Below are 20,226 nucleotides of genomic sequence, written 5' to 3' on the forward strand. Positions count from 1 at the left end.
ACAGCGCCGGGGACCCCTTCCCTGGCTCGGCACTAACATCATCTGTGTTGCATGTTCGAGCGAAGTCTATATACAATCAGTGGTACAGTGACATCTCTAACTTTTCATCTATTCGACTTTCGGATAGGATCAACTACATAACTACATGACACCAATAAAAGCATATGACTTGGTAACACTAAATAAAAGAAATATAAGGAGAGATAAAAAGAGTATATATATCTCCTTATGATAAAACGAAAATATATATATATATATATATATATATATATATAATTAATTAATTTAGTACTATATTTTTTTAGGATTATTTAAACTGTGGATTAATAAAATTAAATACATATTTTAGATCAATTCCTAAAAAAATGAATTAAATTATAATACTATTTTTATTTTTTACAATAAAAGATTTTATGATGAACAAATATATTTATTTAATTTAAGTCATGTTTAATTTTTTTAGGGTATTAGAAAATGAATGTGGTATATCTATTATGGTGTGGACTTGTTTTCCATTTTTTGGATAAATCTTTTTGGTGGCTGTCTGTAAGGAAGAAATATTTTTGAAGCACGAATTTTAGACCGTTGATTGTTGATTTGGGAATAGCCTGGCCCTATGATTGAGGCTTTGCGATGCGTGCGTGCCGCTTCGGCCCCAGCGCCCGCTGCTCCGCTGTTCTTGTAGCTCCAGTGTTCGACGAACTGCCCGGCCGCGCCGCATGGGAGGAGCAGCGTTCCGGAGCGCCGCCACCGCCGTATTTTCCTCCTCCTCCTCCTCCTCCTCCTCCTCCTCCATGGCCGGGAGGATGCGGCGTGTATGGACCCTTTCCCCGGCTGGGCTTCCCTTGGCCCTTTCCAACTCCGCTTGGCCATCCCCTTTCCCCAGAAGCTTCACTCTCGTCGCCTCCCCGCCGCCGCTCTCCTCCCCCACTCACCTGCGCCTTCGAGGCCGAGCGGTCGCCCGAGCGCTGCTTCAGGACGCCGCTGCCACGATCTTCTCCTTCTCCGGCGCTTACTCCCTCGTGCGCTCCATCGATGCCCTAACAGAGCGGAACCTCATCCAAAAGGTCACTCGCTCCTTTTCGCGCAAATTGTTTCGGATTGTAGCTAGAAACTCTCTTCCTGTGATCGTTGCTTAAGTACTCGATTGCTTGATCTTTGTGTGTTAATTCTGAAATTAGTTGTCCGTTTTGTTCACCTCATGAAAGATTGTCAAATTCTTTATATTTCATATCTTGTTCATTGCCCTACATATGTCTTGCAGTTCCCTTGGATTTTGGAATTTTCATTTATGCTGTGGGCTAGGACTGACTTTTCATCATAAAACAACAGATCTATCCTCCCATCTTTCTCTTAGGAATAAGTTTTTGAGCATGATGCGTGCTTATAAGCTCAAATCTAGTCAGACAGCATTGACATGATAGAACTCTTTGTTGAAATAACATTGCTCAGACTGTAAGTTCAGGTTTAGTAGTTTCTTTCTGTTTCATGGGACTATTTTTTTCCCCCTATTTGTAAGAAGCTCTTTTGATCTAGTTAATTTTAGCAACCTCCTCAGCTTCTGAATTCAAACTTGCTTGCAAATAGCTTTTCCACGTGAATAAGTGAATGCTAGGTAGTTCCTTTGGTAGTCTATGGATGGTCATGACCAATGGCCTAAATTTGTCTCTATATTTTGCAAGTTACTATTGGAAGGATCTTTTGCAGAATAAACATTTTCAAGAAATGTTCAAGTTATTAGCCTATCTTATAAGTGTGTTTTGTTAAGAACCTGTTTCATAAGTTGACAAATAGAAGAGTGAATATGCAAGATAGGTAAATTTTAGTGATTTGAATCTTTCTATATATGTAATCATTCTTTGGAAAATCAGCATTTTTCCTGATGTGCTCATGTTGCCTCATTTTAAGAACTAAGGGCATTTACATGGTGGCGCCTTATACGCAATCTTCTTTCGAACAACAACGACGACGACAAAGTCTTATCCCATTAGGTGGAGTTGGCTAATATTTAGTTTGGACCTGAGATATATTTAAAATTACTTATTTTTCTTTTCTTGCTACACCACAGTTTAACTCCCTAGGAATGGAGTGTTCATTTTTGATTGAATTGAAACAACATTCCTATTTGTCAAGTCAATTCATCTATTTGTCTGTTTAGTTCAATTTAGCTCGGGCAGATATAAATGCAGTTTTTCTTTGTTTTTATTCTTTAATTCAAGACTAATGGAATGGAATTGAATCGAAAATGAGGTTTATAGTTTTTAACTAATTTGATACTTCTATTATATAATAATATTACTTTCAAATATGCGAATGTTGTTTTACAAAGAATAATAGTATTGCTAATCTGGATCAATGTGAATTATATCTTCATGTTAGTTTGATTTGGTTTTATTTTCTAAGAATTTGAGTTGTGAGCAATTCAGTTTGCAGAATTTCAACAGATAGAGTTTGGATAATTATATTGCAATTGACTTGATTTGAATTTGTATGGAGACTCTGAGGCTTGTTATCGCCTTATCGGTGCAGCTTTGTCTGTGAAACTTCTTGTTTTCTCTATGATTCTGACTGATAAAAAGATGCCATGTTTGGTTCAAGTAACTTTCAACTTCTACCTTCATGACCGATACTTGGATTTCTGTTTCCTAGCTAAAACCATCTTTTGACATAAATACTGAATTTCACCACGGCTATTTGTCAACTGTTTATTATCATGTTAACTTTTCCAGCTTGAACAGAAGAAAAAGAATCGAACTTGCAATTTATCTCACAGAAACTAATGCTACAAGACACTGGATGAGCAAGAAATGAGAGAGAAATTGTTTCTGCAACCTAGTAAAATAGGCACCTGTGTTAAAACCATACTTGTTCATGTCAGAAAGTATCTGATTCTTGTAACTGTCACAGAGCTTGAGCAGGAAGATCGTTCATGTATTGTCTGGGCTCCTATACATGTCCACTTGGCCATTTTTCAGGTAAAACCCGGTCTCATTTCCCTAATATCTTAAATTTTCATGACAAGTCTGATGGCTTGAAATTGATCGACACAGCACATCAGCAGCAGCACGATATTTTGCTGCAGTTGTTCCTTTTTTGAACTGCATTAGGCTATTAAGCTACGGCCTCAGAATTTTCACTGATGAAAGTCTAGTTAAGTCCATCTCGAGGGAAGGAAAACCAGAGTAACCTACTGACATTGTATATTGTTCTTGTCGTTGATTGCAACCTCCACCTCATTCACAGGCAATTCTTTGCAGAGAATTGCTCCGAGGCCCACTGTATTTCGTCATCATACTGTTGCTCTGTGTTCTTGTGTTTTGGCGTGATTCTCCCGTTGGAATTGTATCGTTGGCAATGATGAGCGGCGGTGATGGTAATTCCCCGGTCCTCCTTAGTTCCTCTTCAACTCTTCAGTTTCCCATCAGATTGGTGTCCAAACAAGCTTATGCATCACTTCTATCTGCAGGGTTTGCCGATATAGTCGGCAGAAGGTACGGCACGACCAAGCTTCCTTATAATCAGGAGAAAAGCTGGGCCGGAAGCATTTCCATGTTTGCATTTGGCTTCCTCATCTCTGTCGGGTTGGTCGATATCGACTCCTAACACATTTTACAGATCTTCCAGTTATTGACATCTGACTTCCAAATTGTAGGATGCTCTACTACTTCTCAGCTTTCGGATACTTCCATTTTGATCAGCCGGAGATGGTAGCGAGAGTCGCATTGATCTCTCTAGCAGCCACAGTGGTGGAGTCTCTTCCCATTAGCCATGTCGTCGACGACAATATCTCTGTTCCGCTAACAAGCATGTTGTCTGCTCTCCTTCTTTTTGGACCATGAACTCATCCGTAATCTGTGTGTTTGAACATGGCTAGATGAGATTGTAAAGAAAAATTTGAATTTTAGTTAAAATATATTAATATTTTTAGTTTACAATGTCAAATGATTTAATTATATAGATCATTTGCTCAAAATTGAGTTAAATATACAGTATGTTAAACAGAGCTGGCTTGGTTTAAATCATTGTCTATGGATCTATCTAAGCAGGGTAAGAATGGTGGGCAGAAGCGGGAGCAAGAGGATGATGATGAGGACGACGGCCGCGATGATGCCGATGCAGACCCACTTGCGGGAGCTCTGCTGGTATTCCCTGGCCGTCTCGAGTTCCACCGTGCCCCTCCGGACGAAGGAGCTGGCGTGGGCGACGTGGCTCTCGATGTCGTTGAGCTGGTGGCCCTGCGCCTCCACCAGCGCCGCCATGTCGAGGAAGACTTGGTGCAGGTCGAGCAGGCTGCGCTCGATCTCCTTGACGGCGTCGTGCCGCTCCTGGATCTCCGAGATGGTGTCCATCACCTGCCCGCGGCCCTGCTCCTGGATCGCCTTCTGCAGGAACGTCTCGCTCGCGCCGGAGGAGATGAGGTTCTCCACCGTCTCCTCGTCGGGCTGCTGCCCCGTCACGGTGAAGTACCGCCGCCCGACGGTTTCCTTGTACTCGGCGGCGATGCGGGCGCGCAGGCCCTGGAAGCTGTCCATCAGGTCCTTGAGCTTGGAACCGAGCCCGACGACCACCGACGTCCGCGTCCGGTCGGCGGAGGACCCCGGCCCGCAGCCGGGCACCAACCGGTGCTGCGCGTTCGACTTCTCCAGCGCCTCCAGCTTCGCTTTCACCGCCTTGGCCGCCCGGAGCACTTGCCCGGTGTCCGCGTCCATCCGCGCGCGCACCTCCTTCATGGCCTTCGCGCTGTGCGCCGTCTTGCTCTCCTCGTTGGCCTCCTGCAGTCGCCGGTACAGTGCCTCCAGGCCACGCAGGTCCTTCTTGACGCCCTCCACTTCCTGGAAGAACGAGGTCAGGTTGGCACCCGCCTCCGCCGCCTCCATGCCCGCTTCCACCTGGTCCATCTGCACCTGCTCCCGCAGGTTCGTGTACTTCTTGAAGGACGTCGTCGACAGAAGGTCGTTCATCTTCGCTCAAACTCACTTCGCACGCTTCCTCAGCTCCAACGTCTACTTAATCCGGCCGGGCGGCCGACAATGGATTGGAACACAAGAGCGACCGGAGAGATAAATGGAATGAGAGGCCTCGATCCGGAATCGACACGAACGAGGCCAAGAAGAAGAATTCAGGTGAGGAATTGAAACAGAGGAAGAAGAGAATGCCTCGATGATCCATAAACATCAACCATCCAAAAATAGCGAGATTTTCAAAATTGTCGTTGGACTGCCTTCCTTGGCGGTCGTGATCCTCTCAGGGAAATCTTAAATCTCGCGGTTGGATTTGGTGAATCTTCGGTCGGATCGTCTCGTTGAACCCAACCCAATCCAACCGACGGTCGGTTTAAGTGGTGCGCTCTCAGATTTATGGACCGCCCCTTGGCACTTCAACATATTACAATATAACGCTTGGAATTTCAACATATTTTCTCATTAAAAAAAGAGAAGTATATATAATAATTTGGGAAATTTTATCTAATAGTAATCACTTTTAGCCATTAGACTTTAAAGAACACAAAGAAGTGATATTTTAAAAAACTAATATTAATTTTCTAATCGAATTCATTCAAAAGTCTACTCAATCAAAATTCATAAATTGATATTGTCATATCTGATTGTACATGCCTCTCAGCACAAATATAGTCAAATACGAATAGTTTATTTAAAGCATTCTTATCATGGGAAAAAAATACGAGAACATTTTTCAGAAAATGTAGAAAAGTCCCGTAGAGAAAGCTTTGTGAACAAATTTTGACTTGGCAGATCTCCCTTTTTTAAAATTTTTTAACTATATATATATATATATAGTTCTTCGCATTTCCTAATTGCTATCATCATCAAACGAATAAATATTGTTTTAGTTGCTTAGTTGAAGGGAAAACAGATACAAAATATAATTCTTTCTTTTTTTTAAAGGAAACTTAAATATATATGCATTTTTTGTTTTATTTGTAAATGAATTTTTAAAATTAGTCTCTTTAAATACGTTGAGTAATAAATTGCTCTTCAAATTAACACTTTTTTATTTTATTTATTTTGTAGCCATAATAATTACACCAAAAACAAAATCAATGAATTCCTACAAAATCCTCCTCCCGTAAAGGATCCTATCTTATAAAATCCAAATAAAAAATAATAATTTAATGTCTTACTCAAAATTCAACCCCTTTCTATATTTGAAAGCTCACAATATCTCCAATCAAAGATTGGTATTCACGGTAAAAAGACCAAGTGCGTGTAATTTAAATCTTCACCCATGTATCAAATCCGTAAATTGTCGTGCTTTTCTGCACTTTGTGATACAACTCAATCTCAGACCGTTCATACACATTGCTCGAAATCAATTACCCTCAAAATTTAAATTGTAAGTAGCAACAGTGCAATCTTGTTCAGATAAAATCTGGAACAAGTGATGCTCTGTGCTTTCTCCACCTCGCCTTGATATTGCAGTTGCAGTTTTCCGTAAAACGCTACTTCTCTCTCTGCCTTCTCCTGCAAGACTTCTTCTTGGATTCTCCCAAATCCTCTCCTTTCCTCCTCCAGGATCGGCTATCGTTGGCCGATTCTTCTTGTTCTCCTTTTTGAATCGTCCTGCTATTTTCCATATAATCTATTTTCTTTTATCAATTCGTCGACATCACTCGGTAGGGGTTTGGGGAATCTTCAGGTAAGACAATTGGTTCGGGTATCTGTAAAATTTCGTTTTTTTTTGCTTGTATCTGTCAATTTTTACCCTTGAGTTGGATGCATCAATATGTTGTTCTTGTGTTTGAAGTTCTTTTTCGATGGAAAGAGGTTTATTTAGTGGATTGAATTACTTTTGACCTAAAGTTCTGATTTTGATAGGGTCTGTATCCCTTTATTTCATTTTTCTAGTGTAGAGTTTAGTGGACAACCGGTTGTAGTTTGATTGGGAATAGTTTGTCCATTGACATCAAGTTACCATGTGTTAGGAAATTGTTGTGTTCTAATAGGTTTTCTTAGTTTTGTTGGTTGTTGCAAGGACAAACTTTGACTACTATTGGCCAAAGTATGGTGACTTTGATTAGGGAGTGGGAGTGATATCTTGATTAAATATTATTAAGTTTTTCCTTTTGAGGAGAAGGGTGGAAGTGGTGTCAAAGCACAGGATTGAATTCCAAGAAAAACTGGATATTTCAGTGTTTGTTGGTGTAGTCAAGACAAACAACCATGTCCCTTTGCATCTACTTCAAAGTAATTATTAAATTAGAAATTGTGTGATTTGGTGTTTATCTGAGGCCAGACCATAGGCTAAAAATTTGGTTGCTGCATCAATATTCTATATTTCATTAACATTGACATGATCTGATTTTGGAAGAATTAACGAAGCAGGGTCTCACCCATTACGGTTTATTCCTTTGGATACTCATAGCATGTTTATTAGTGATCCTGCACATAACATGCTTGCATTATATGTTTTCTTTTACTAGTTAACAATTGGATAGCTTTCTGGCATTGGCTGAGATGGTGTATCGGCTGATGCCCTATTGTTGCTTATATCACCTATAAAACTTTTTGATTGTGCTGACCAGGTAAAAACTTTTAAAATTTTACCGCTCTTCTATATTCAATTTGTATTATAAAACCCATTTAACAGTGTTTTCCAAACGGTTGAGCTTCTGTTACTGACTGATCTAGATTTAAGTGTCTTTGGAACTTCATGTATTTCTTTGAACACACATTGAACTCTTCATTCAAGTTCTATCTATAGTTCTGCAATGTTAATGATTCTCTCTTCCTAATCAGTAGTTTGTAGTGATTAAATTTTGCAATTATTGTACTTCGGGATGCAATAGTGCAAACTTTTAGTTATTCATGATTATTGTTAGATAGGCTTGTTGTCACATGTTTTACATTTTGCATTTATTTGAGAATTTCTCTGGAATATATGGTCATGTGGTCAGGTCGAAAATATATATTTTTGGTTTATTTGGATAAGAAAATGTCTGGACTAGCTGCTTCATCAGAACCTTCTGAATCATCTGAGTACATACTACTCGAAAGAGATCAATATGAGCTACGGCCTGTAGATATATCTATGACAGCTCAGAATAACATATGGATCGATCCAAGTGTCATAAAACTTAAGCATAGGATAGGGCGTGGCCCATACGGTGATGTCTGGATAGCTACTCAGCACCAACACAGTAATGATTACGATCATTATCATGAAGTTGCAGTGAAAATGCTATATCCTATCAAGGACGATCAAATACCGATCTGTTTGGCCAAGTTTGAGGAACTGTACACAAAGTGTCGAGGGATGGATACTGTTTGCCATCTTGAAGGTGTTACGATTCAGAATGGAAGAGTAAGTCATATGGAAGTGTTTGAACTGTGAACTTCAGTAGTTTTCCGTAGCTATCGTGAGATCACCAGCAGCATGTTTTATGATTACAGGTTTGCATTATCATGAAATATTACGAGGGATCAATTGGTGACAAGATGGCTCGTCAAAAAGGCGGAAGAATTTCACTATCACATGTCAAAAGGTATATTGTTTGGGAAAGAGTATTGTTTTCTCAATGACTTTTAAGTTTGGGAGTTCCTTTCATTTGCTCAAAATTACAGGTATATTGTTGATTTGGCTCGAGGCATCCTGAAACTTCATGGAAATGGGATTCTGCTACTCAATCTTAAGCCTTGCAATTTCCTTCTTGACAAGAATGATCAGGCCGTGATCGGAGATTTTGGGATTCCACACGGAATGTATGGACTTTCATTACCATCTTCAGACCTAATTCAGAGACTTGGTACTCCAAACTACATGGCTCCTGAGCAATGGGAACCAAGCATCAATGGTCCCATCTCATTTGAAACTGATTCATGGGGACTTGGGTGTAGCATCGTGGAGATGCTAAGCGGAGTACAACCTTGGTGCAGTAGGTCTCCTGATGAAATCTACCAACTAGTGGTACGAAGGAAAGAAAAGCCAAAAATTCCAAGCGGGCTACCTCCTGAATTGGAAGGTATTCTTCATGGATGCTTCGAATATGATTTCAGAGATCGTCCTTTGGTGAAAGATATTCTCCGCATATTTGAAAGGTATTCTCCGCGACTATTTGATTCCCCTCTATTGTTATTTCTTCTTCTCTTTTTTTTTACTTAAGAGCATGCTTTTTTCAGTACAATATAGAGAGAACTTTTTCACTCGCAATGTGACTACTGAATATGTAACCTCTACTTTTATTATTTTTTTCAGTTTCCCGGATGGTGATTATAGCGAAAGCAATGTTGGCTATCAGACGGCTGAAAAAACAAGTCGTGTTAGTTTCACCGGTTGGGCACTCTTGAAGGACCAACTTCAGGTTGGCGATATTGTCCGCTCTCGGAAGCCAAGGAACTCGTGCAATTCAGAGAGCATGGAGATCCCAGAGGGTATCATTGTTGGGAAGGAAAGCGAGGAGCATAGTGATGGCTACATTCTTGTTCGGGTCCACGGACTTCACAATCCTTTGAGAGTGCACAGTTCTACGGTAGAGCGGGTGACCTACGGCTTTGTTGTTGGTGATTGGGTACGGACGAGTAATGAGGACAAGAAGGGCTCGCCGGTGGGCATCCTTCATAGCATAGAGCGTGATGGAAAGGTAACTGTTGGTTTCATCGGGATAGAAACTCTTTGGAATGGCCATTATTCGGAACTTCAAATCGCAGAATCATATTGTATTGGCCAATTTCTGAAAGTGAAATCAAGCATCTCCACACCGAGGTTCGAGTGGCCGTGCAATCCTGGATTAGAATGGGCAATCGGTAGAATATCTGAAATTCGTCCAAATGGATGCGTAGTAGTTAAATTCCCAGGCAGGTTTAGCTTTGGAGAAGCTAACAGCTACTTTGCCGACCCTTCGGAAGTGGAAGTAGTAAACTTCAAGAAATGTGAGGGGTTAGTGAAGAAATATCAGCATCTCGAAGACTTTCATTGGGCCGTGAGGCCATTAGCTATCACCTTCGGGTTGTTGGCAGCACTGAAACTGGGGACGGTCATCATAAAAAGCACAGGCAAGTCACGGGGGAAGAAGACTGGTACATTTGTTGATCTCTCAGGGCAAGTTGCGGACCAACAGCAGATAGAGGAACCTAATATTGCTAATCCAGCATGGGTTCCTCCTTTAGTCTCAAATATATTCTTTGGAGACGGAACTAATGCTACTCGATAAGAACAATCCAACTTCTTCAAGATCAACTTGTCGGTCGACTAGGGAAGACATAAATAAATGTATATAAATACAGTTCATAGATTATTTTCATCTAATGTTGGTTTAAACTCTAATTGCTTGTGCATTTCTTGGTACTTATTATGCATCTCTTTGCCTTTGGATACTTAATTTCATGTATAGCAGATCTTTGGAAAGTGTTTCAAGGATTGATTTAGGGCTAAACTGATCGAGCCACTAGTCTAGTTGAAAAAAAAAAATCCTCCCATCTTTAGCCAACTTAAAAATCAATTATAAACTGATCCTGTGAATCCTCTCATTTTTAACCAACTTAAAAATTAATTATAAATTGACTCTATAATTTACCTTACTTATATAATCTAGAAACGAAATAAAAATGTTTTTTTTCTATTATCACATCAAACAGTATAAATGATGTCATGCAAACTAGTTCTCCTTAACATGTTAAAAACCGCTAGCCTCTTAGGATGGTCAAACAACACAAATTTTGCTGCAAGTAAATGAAGCTCACACAATCAAGAAATATAACACAAATCTTCGAGTTTGGATAGTAATGAAGTTATATCACAGCGTAACTAAATATAATCACCTTTTATTACATCAAACAATATAAAAGATGTTTTTTTTTCTATTATCACATCGAACAGTATAAATGATGTTTTTTTTCTATTATCATGCATACTTGTTCTCCGTAACATGTCAAAAACTGCTAGAATCATTTAGGATGGTCAAACAACACAGATTTTGCTGCAAGTAAATGAAGCTCACACAATCATGAAATATATTACAAATCTTCGAGTTTAGATAGTAATGAAGTTATATCACAGCGTAACGATATTTACGAATAAGCTTATTACAAGTAGTTCACCAGCATATTGCAAATTATTGAGTCTTCACCGTGTAGTATCAGAGCCTGAAAATTGAATTTGAAGAAATTAGTAAGGGTGGTGGGTTCATTTGTGAACTCACAGTACAGAAACATTAATGAAGGCCTTGATTTTAAAAGAACTAGAACTTACAAAATAGGGATTTATAACTATGAACAAGATACCTCTTTTTCTTGGTTTGGAGAAGAATCTGCACAAGTTGTTATTTTGAAGGAATGTATCAAAGAGAGGTTGGATTTAGATGATATGTGATTGGTAAACAAGCAACAACTTCAAGCAAGGTAAAGATCTAGAGATCATTCAGGCATGCCAAAAAAACAGAAGGTAATTACATAAAGATGCTTAAGCTGCAAAAACAAAAATTACAGGACAAAGCCATGTTTAGCAAAGATTTCAATGAATCTTTCAGTGGATTCCCCCTCCGAATTCCACCGATAGAGGCTGTTTGAACAGGTGCCTTCTCTGTTTGGGTTTAAATATTTTTGGGTGTTTGTTGATCTAGGTCAAAAAAAGATACCATTGTTCCTCTTCTCAATTTTTATTTGAGTGAGCCTCACCCGTAACCACAAGATCTTAGCCCCGATTCTATTTAAGTCTTATGTTGGCCTTGTGCCATATTGTTGCCTATGGAGTCCGTACCGGTCTTTTAAGAACAAGGACACAATTACCTTTCAACGCTAGGGTTTACGTGGAAAAACTGATAACGAAAGCTAGAAGGAGGAGGCAGAGCCTTCCGGTCCTAGAAAGGGATCTTTATATTGCCAAAAGAAAAAGAAAAAAAAAGACAACCGGTGCACGAAACTCCCGCTATGCGGAGTCCCGAGAAGAATCCATTGTACGCAGCCTTACCTTGCTTTTTGCAAGAGGCTGTTTCCAGGATTCAAACTCGTGACCTTTTGGTCACAAAGCAATAATTTTACCATTGCGCCAAGACTCAACTTTAAATTGCCAAAAGAAAAGAAGGAAATATCATAGACAAAAATATAAGACACCACATTAAGAAAATTAGGGAACTTACACAAGGCAATGCAGAAAGAACGTAAGGAAATTACATAACACAATGCAGGAACACTCACAGAGAAACACTTGCACACTGGGTTGCTACCACTCTCTGGTATCTATCTCGAGTAATCCGAGGTCCTTATATAGATAGACTCCGTGGAAGACAACATGTGTGTGGATAAGGAATATGGTAAATGTTTGGTGAGTCATTAGCCTTTTGAGTGCTGACTAAGTTACCAAAGATGAGAAGGAATTTTACTATATACGCCTTGTGGGGCCCAATTAGAGTTCCATCATATTAGTGAGGTTGGCGTTTTCAGTAGAAGTGATAGATGGAGGAGTTTCGAGTAGCGAAGCCACTGGTCCCAATTTGCTAGTAGTATGTCATTCATCACTTTTCTTTTGGTACTATTCATACACACTTGGATACAAAGTTGTACATCTAAAGTAAAGAAACATAGTACCCATTTCTTTATGCCAATAGATTTTTTCAATATAAATTTCTCCCACTAATAGGAATTCATGGGATCATAGTATTGGTCCCATAACCATGACTCTCTAATATTTCAATTGCTCGTCTAAAGTTGTACCAAATAGTCATTCTGTATCAGGATCACAAAATGTTTTAGCAAACAATATCCATTCAAATTAGATGTCCGGCTAGTTCAATTTTATAGGCTATCCATTCTAGAGAAGAGCTTTCAAAATGACAGATAACTAAAATTTCAATTTCCAAGGCTATTTTCAAAATAATACCTAGTTTATAGGGAAACAATTGAGTAGACTTAGTATCCTTGATCGAGATTCTATTTAGAAGACAATAATCCATGAACATAAAAGGAGTGATCTGTCTACCCCTGAAATTATGTTGCTAAAATTCTTCAAAATTAATGTTAGCTTTGCAAATCAAATAAATCAATTGACACCGGCACCCTAGCTGAGTAGGATTTGAGCATTGAGGCATTTCCTTTTATTAGCAAATTCAGCTTCATACATTATGTTGAACTCCCTTTGTGTTATTTTTGTGGAACCATTCAAGTGCTTTGCATATCTCCCTGAAGCTTTGGACAACTCCTCATGTAGGATGTTGTATCCAATGGTAAATTAGTCATTTCAACAAGTGTCTCCTTGCCTTTGCTTGTAATATTTCTAAAGATTGATAGTCCAAGGGGCATTTTCTAGGAGACATTTCAAGTGGGATATCTAGGACATCATTCAAGATTTATACCATAGGTGATTTATAAGGAGTATAAGTAGGTATTGTGCTTATCTGACTGATTGGTAAGACCATCAGTTTTGATAGTAGGACTAACAAAGTAATTGGGACTGCTTTTGGTTCAAATTGAATCAAGAGTCATCTAAAGAGTAGAGACACTGTAGGAAGGGTTTTCATGTCCTAGGATGACAGTCTTGACCTCTTCCAAGTTAAATAGACTCCTGCTTGTGCGCCTAAATAGACTGAATAGCAATAAAAAAAAATCCCAGCTAGTTTTTGAACCATGATTAGAAAATAGTTGGATAAAGCATTGATAATTGCAATCTTATAATTAGCTGTGCCTGGAATAGTAGGGATGTTCCAAATATTGTCGATTAAGCATTGTTGGATGTAATTTGTTGTCAAAGTGAAATTGTTCAAATAAATTGTTGAAGTTCTTGGTTTCCAAACCTCATAGTTTGATTTGAAAAAAGGCCTTACTTTTCTCTATCAATCGACAAGACCAAGTAGAAGTTATTTGTCTGTAAAATCAATGTAAGATTAAGTTAATAGACAAGAAAGTGTCTACTAGGGAATTATTTATTCTTTTAATATATTTCCAAGTAATTCTTAAACCTTTGTTTATGAGATATCAGTAAATTTTAGTCACCTTTTCATGCTCATACTTTTGGTTTGTTGACCATATTTTTGCAATAGTCTCACAATCGGTCCTGATTATTATTTCTTATTTTCCACAAATGAACAACATAAAGGAGTCCAAACAATATATGACAGCCAATAGTTCATAATCCAATGAAGTTATCCTTTTTCCTTAAATTTTCCTAAAGTATATCAATGTAAAGATTAAAGTTTTAAGTTCATATTTTGAGATTTTTCAAAATAATGCCCCTCCCCATCCTCCGTCACAACCATCTGTTTCTATTATAAGATAGTTAGAGCCAAGTAGTAATGTGAGGACTGATAATTTAGTGACCATAGATTTAATTTGTTTTATGAGTTCTATATCTTGTTGATTAAAGTATTTTTTTCCTGTTATTGATGTCTTGTTATATAATGTGTCACTTATTTTTCCTATATCCTTGAGATAGGGTCGTGCATAATGGGCCATTATATAATATGAGGACTATTAAACTATGCAAGAATCTATCTCAGGGATATAGAAAAATAAATAACCCATTATATAACAAGACATCAATAACGGGACAACAATACTTTAATCAACAAGATATAAAACTCATAAAACAAATTAAATCTATGGTTACTAAACTACAAGTCCTCACATTACCACTTGACTCCTAATAGAAACAGATGATTGTGACGTAGGATGGGTAGGGGCATTATTTCGAAAAACCTCCAAATATGAGCATAAAAATTCTGAATCTTTATTTAAAGAAAAAGGACACCTAACTTAATTGGATTATGAACTATTAGCTGTCATATATTGTTTGAACTTTTTTATGTTGTTCATTTCAAGAAAATAAGAAATAATAATTAGAACAGATTGTGAGACTATTATAAAATATGGTCAGCAAACCAAAAATATGATAAAAAGCCTGAGCACGAAAAGATGGCTAAAATTTACCTGATACCCTCATAAACAAAGGTTTAAGAATTATTTGGGAGCATATTAAAGGAATAAATTATTCCAGACACACTTTCTCGTCTATTAACTTAATCGTACTTTGCTTTTACAGACAAATAACTTCTACTTGTCCTATGGATCAATAGAGAAAAGTAACACCTTTTTCAAAACAAACTATGAGGTTCGGAAACCAAGAGCTTAACAGTTTACTCAAACAAACGAACAATTTCACTTTAACAACAGAACTGGAACCGTCATAGCACAGAAAATTATAAGTGCAATTATCAATGCTTTATCCAATTATTTTCTAGCCATGGTTCAAAAATAGTGGGAAAAAAAAATTCTGGCTATGCAGTCTATTCAGGCGTACAAGCAGGAGTCTATTCAACTTGAGACTAGGTGAAGACTATCATCTTGGGACATGAAAACCCTTCCTATTGGGGTTCTACTTTTTAGATGACGCTCTTGATTCAATTCGAACCAAAAGTGGTCCGAATTACTTTATTAGTCATACTATCAAAATTGATGGCCTTACCAACCAGCCAGATAACCTCAGTACCACTAACAACACAATACTTACTTATACTCCTTATAAATCACCCTATGGTAGAATTCTAAATGATGTCCAAGATATCCCACTTGAAATGTCTCCTAGACAACACCCCTTGGACTATCCATCATTAGAAATACTACAAGCAAAGGCGAGCAAAGGCAAGGAGAAACTTGTTGAAACAATGACTAATTTACCATTGGATATGACATCCTCCATCAGGAGTTTGATTGCCAATACTACTGTCCAAAGCTTCAAAGACATATGCGAAGCACACGAATGGTTCCACAAAAATAACACAAAGGGAGTCAACATAATGTATGAAGCCAAATTTGCTAATAAAAGGAAATGCCGCAAAACTTTTCCTCAATGCTAAGGTGTCGATATCAATTGATTTATTCGATTCGCAAAGCTAACATTAATTTTGAAGAATTTGAGTAACATAATTTTAAGGGTAGACAAATCACTCCTTTTATGCTCATGGATTATGGTCTTCTAAATAGAATCTTGAAAGGATACTGAGTCTACTCAATTGTTTCCCTAAAAACTATGCCATGTTCTAAAAAAACCTTGAAAGTTGAAATTTTAGTTATCTGTCATTTTGAAAGCACTTCTCTAGAATGGATAGCCTATAAAATTGAACCAGTCGGACAACTAATATGAATGGATATTAATGAAGTCAATGGCCGCCATGAAACATTTGTTGAAACATTTTATGATCCCAATACAAAATGACTACTCAGTACAACTTTAGACGAACAATTGAAACATTGGAAAGACTCAGTTCAAGGAAGTTCATGGTTATGGGACCAACACTATGACTCCTATGAATTCTTGTTAGTGGGAGAAACTTATATTGAAAAACTCTACTGGCCTAAAAAAATGAATACTATTTTTCTTCCATTCAAATGTACAACTTTGCATCCAAATCTGTATAAATGATACCAAAAGAAAAGTGACGAATGGTATACTACTAGCAAACAAGGACCGGTGACTTCACTACCCGAAACTCCTCCATTTGTCACTTCTACATAAGACGTCAACCTCACTAATATGATGGAACTCTAACCGAGCCTCACAACTCACAAGGCATATGTAGGAAGATTCCTTCTCATCCTTGGTGACTTAGCCAATACTCAAAAAGCTGATGACTCTACCACGCACTTACCAGATTCCTTCTTATCTACACGCATGTTGTCTTCCACGGAGTCGGTCTATAAGGACCTCACACTACGCCTTCCAGAAGATAGATACTGGACAATGATAGCAACCTAGTCTACATGTGTGCAAGTGTTTCTCGGTGAGTGTTCCTGCATTGTCTTATGTAATTTCCTTACGTTCTTTCTGGATTGTCTTATGCAATTTCTTTATGTAAGTTCTTTAATATAGTGTGCAAGGTATGAAATGTCGTTCCGTGCCACCCGGCACCGACGGTTTTTATCGTTCCGTTGGGCGGCTGAAACCAGCACAGGAGGTGTCCCCATCTCGGCGGCGCTGGAGGAGACGTGAGACACCTCCGTCAGCGCCGGAGGAGATGCGGGATGCCTCCGGCCTCTGGCGGCGGCGTCGCCGAAAGCGTCCAGCGACCCTACCGGCGTCACCGAATGCTTCTGCGACCCTTCCGGCGCTGCCGGAGGCGTCCGGCGACGCTTTCGGCGCCACCGGACGGCCCCCGCGAAATCGCGAGCGATCTCACATCTATATGTTTTTTTTTCTTTTTCAATAATTATTTATTTTATTTAATTAATTTAAATAATTCCTAAGGAGGATGTGTGATATTTCGAAGAGACTTTTATAAATCCTAATTAAATTATCTTAATAAAATATATAAAAGAAATATATTTAAAATTAAAATAAATTTAGTAAATTTTATTAATTAATATTCTAAAAAAATAATGTTTTAAATTTCATTTAAAAATTTAAAAAATATAATAATTCTTATTTATATTCTAATATATTTTTTATTATTTTAAATTTCATTTATTTTTTTAAAAAAAATCTTTAAAAATTCTGAAAAATTTTAAAAAATCCAAATTTTTTTTTAAAAAATTCTAATAAATTATATTTATATTCTGATATATTTTTTTGTTTTTTTATATTTTTTACTGTTTAAAATATATATTATTTAATTAATAATTAATTATATGAATAAATAGTTAATTTATATAATTATTATTAATATAAAGTAATATCTTGTATTAATTTATATACTTATTATTATTAATATTATTATTGTTATAATTATTATTATAGATACTTCCATTTTAATTTGAATTATTGATATATCAATTCTATTTAAATAAAACTATTTTTAATTATTTTTTCTAACAATATTAAAGTATTCAATAATTGAGAACTTATAATAAATCAATATACAACTTATTTTTATATACACCATAAACATATTTATCTTATAATTACTATAGATAAATAAAAAAAAAAAATACCGAAACTGATATCGACACGGCACGATACGATACCGAACCCGTATCATTCCAGTCTGAGACCGAAACCTCGGCACGTGTCGAAATTTTAAACCTTGGCAGTATGTTCTATATTTGTCTATGCTATTTCCTTCTTTTCTTATGGCAACTTAAAGACCCTTTCTAGGATACACAGACCTGCTTTCTTCTTCTTCTAGTTTTTGCTATCAGCTTCCTCAGTCCTTTTCCAAGTAAATCCTAGCATTGAAAGGTAACTGTGACCTTGTTCTTATAAGACCTATGCGGGCTCCATAGGCAACATGGCACAAGGCCAACATAAGATCTAAACAGAGCTGGGGCTAAGATCTTGTGGTTACAACAAGAACAACAACAACCAAGTCTTATCCCACTAGGTGGGGATCTTGTGGTTACAGGTGAATGCTAAAAACTGAGAAGAGGAACAATGATATCCTTTTTGACCTAGACCAACAAACACCCAAAAATATTTAAACCAAAACAAGAAACTAGGTAAACCAGAAACCAAGAAAACCAGAAACCAGGTAAACCGAAAAAAATTAAACTCATTCAGAGACACAACAGATCAGCCTTTTGAGTGAAATGTCCCATTGTTCGATTAGGTTTCTTACAAGAATCTTCAAACACATCCTATGTGTTAATCTTACCAAAAAAACCCATCAAAACAAAGTGTTATTTTCAAAGTTGTCAAACTCACTTCCCCACCTAGAACCAGAACATGATTTGTAAACTTGGATCATAACAGTAGAATTGCAGTTTAATTATTCAATGTAATGGCTCAAAATAACAAAACAATTCTTGAAATATGATTAGTCAGTTAAATGTTAAAAAACCTAATGTCATCCACAATTATATGCTATAACTATAAGCATAGCATATATAAGTTGAATCAAACCTAATAGTTGGCACTAACACGAGTTGTTTTTGTAGTTGCACATAAGTTCAATCAATTTAATTTACAGCATACTCGGTAAGAAAAGCAAAAAGAAAGAAAGAGATGGTGGTTGAAATGTTCTCCAGGTTTAGATATCAATTATTCACTGGTCAAAGGCCCAAAGATCAATGGAAGTTTTTTTTTTTCACGACGACATCGAGTAATAGAAATGTTGAAACAATATGTGCATCAGGAAATCTCCCTTTTTGTCACCTTGTGTTGATATTTGCTGCAACCAGGAAGTAAGAGAAACCAGAATAGTAGAGGAAAGATGTTTACCTTTAGCCCCTCGCCTTGAGGTCTGCGAGGCGTCTGGAGAGATCATCCTCGTTTACCTTCTCAGTTTCCTTCGCCGGAATGGCATGCGCCGCAGCCTGTGGCAACCCAACTGAAACCTCAAGACCGTAATCATCAGCAACTTGCTGCATCAGGCTATTAACTTCGCCCTCCGGCGTGGAGAGGCTGGTGGATCCAGCCATGGCGCCTTCCATGAACTCCGCCTGGACCTCCATGTTGACAAACTGGCGCTCGAATTGATCCATCGTCTCAGACATCTTCTGCAGGTTTCCGGAGGCGAGAGAAGACTCAAGGGACTTGACGATGGAACCCATGGACTTCCCGATCACCTGCATCTTGGCCTGGGTATCGAGGCGGGCGACGACGGCGTCGAGGCGAGAGGCGAGGCGGAGATAGTTCATCTGCTCGTTCCGCTTCCGGATGGCGTTCTCAGCGTAAATCCGGGCTCCGTCCATGTTTCCCTTCTCGATCGCCTTCTTCACCTTGAGCTTCTCCGATTTCTCCTCTTTTTCGCACTTGCGCGACTGCCGCTGCAGGCTCTTGGACGTGAACTTGAGCTCCATGATCTGGTTCATCAGCTTCCCTGAACTCCCCATGGCCTCGGCGTCGACGGAGGAGGAACGAGATCGAGGTTAGGGTTCCGTCAACGTTGAGAGTTGAAAAAGTGTTTTTTGCCCTTTTTTATAAAATGAGAAGTATATTTTGAGGGCTTATATTAGTAGATTCGTGGGCCTAATGTATTTAGTTGGGCCTCTTTATTGTTTGCCAAAATTTATTATATATTGTTCAAATTATGTAGAATTATTTTTGTTTGGTATTCAATTATTTGTATTTTTTTTAAAAAAAAACAAGGGTTAGTAGGATAATAATCAACTTTTTAAAAAAAGGTAATTTACTAAAATTTTTAAATAAGGGTTTGATATTGTTTAATTTAAATATATATAGAATATTATATACGTGCACAAGTTATAGACGTATAGTAAGGATACATTCAGATAATTAAAAATATCATGCGATCACCGTTTGCGCTATGTCCAAAAATATCATAACCGCACTTAATTATAAGTTCAGTTAGCCTCATTGACTATGCCTAAGGTAACTGACCCAGTCCCG

General features: G+C 37.9%; 4 protein-coding genes across 7 annotated transcripts; 2 read left to right on the top strand and 2 right to left on the bottom strand.

Annotated features, from left to right (window-relative positions):
* The first annotated feature begins 613 nt into the window (after positions 1 to 613).
* LOC122047216 (probable phytol kinase, chloroplastic) lies at positions 614 to 3,942 on the top strand. The gene is made up of 6 exons (XM_042608349.1): positions 614 to 1,067; positions 2,908 to 2,975; positions 3,051 to 3,182; positions 3,258 to 3,373; positions 3,467 to 3,581; positions 3,653 to 3,942. Exons 1-6 carry the CDS (start codon positions 720 to 722, stop codon positions 3,837 to 3,839), a joined length of 966 nt encoding a protein of 321 aa, XP_042464283.1. The 5' UTR covers positions 614 to 719; the 3' UTR covers positions 3,840 to 3,942.
* A 70-nt stretch (positions 3,943 to 4,012) lies between these two features.
* On the bottom strand, positions 4,013 to 5,373 carry LOC122047218 (syntaxin-124-like). Its single transcript, XM_042608350.1, has one exon. It carries the CDS (start codon positions 4,959 to 4,961, stop codon positions 4,035 to 4,037), a length of 927 nt encoding a protein of 308 aa, XP_042464284.1. The 5' UTR covers positions 4,962 to 5,373; the 3' UTR covers positions 4,013 to 4,034.
* Positions 5,374 to 6,413: 1,040 nt separating this feature from the next.
* On the top strand, positions 6,414 to 10,281 carry LOC122047219 (E3 ubiquitin-protein ligase KEG-like). 2 transcript variants are annotated; one of them, XM_042608352.1, is made up of 5 exons: positions 6,414 to 6,657; positions 7,916 to 8,322; positions 8,412 to 8,503; positions 8,583 to 9,056; positions 9,214 to 10,281. In XM_042608352.1, the coding sequence occupies exons 2-5, from the start codon at positions 7,954 to 7,956 to the stop codon at positions 10,166 to 10,168; spliced, it is 1,890 nt and encodes a 629-aa protein (XP_042464286.1). In that variant the 5' UTR covers positions 6,414 to 6,657; positions 7,916 to 7,953; the 3' UTR covers positions 10,169 to 10,281. The 2 variants fall into 2 exon arrangements, with proteins under 2 accessions (XP_042464286.1, XP_042464285.1); XM_042608351.1 differs by having other exon boundaries at positions 6,414 to 8,322.
* A 647-nt stretch (positions 10,282 to 10,928) lies between these two features.
* On the bottom strand, positions 10,929 to 19,805 carry LOC122047220 (ESCRT-related protein CHMP1B-like). 3 transcript variants are annotated; one of them, XR_006130496.1, is made up of 3 exons: positions 19,096 to 19,805; positions 11,206 to 11,263; positions 10,929 to 11,099 (listed from the first exon to the last, which is right to left on the bottom strand). XR_006130496.1 is itself a non-coding variant. In XM_042608354.1 (3 exons), exon 1 carries the CDS (start codon positions 19,707 to 19,709, stop codon positions 19,098 to 19,100), a length of 612 nt encoding a protein of 203 aa, XP_042464288.1. In that variant the 5' UTR covers positions 19,710 to 19,805; the 3' UTR covers positions 10,929 to 11,099; positions 11,238 to 11,263; positions 19,096 to 19,097. The 3 variants fall into 3 exon arrangements, 2 of the variants coding, with proteins under 2 accessions (XP_042464288.1, XP_042464287.1); XM_042608354.1 differs by having other exon boundaries at positions 11,238 to 11,263; XM_042608353.1 differs by lacking the exon at positions 11,206 to 11,263.
* Positions 19,806 to 20,226: the final 421 nt, after the last annotated feature.

The sequence above is a fragment of the Zingiber officinale genome, chromosome 2B (assembly GCF_018446385.1).
Source record: "Zingiber officinale cultivar Zhangliang chromosome 2B, Zo_v1.1, whole genome shotgun sequence".
NCBI classification, from domain to species: Eukaryota; Viridiplantae; Streptophyta; class Magnoliopsida; order Zingiberales; family Zingiberaceae; genus Zingiber; species Zingiber officinale.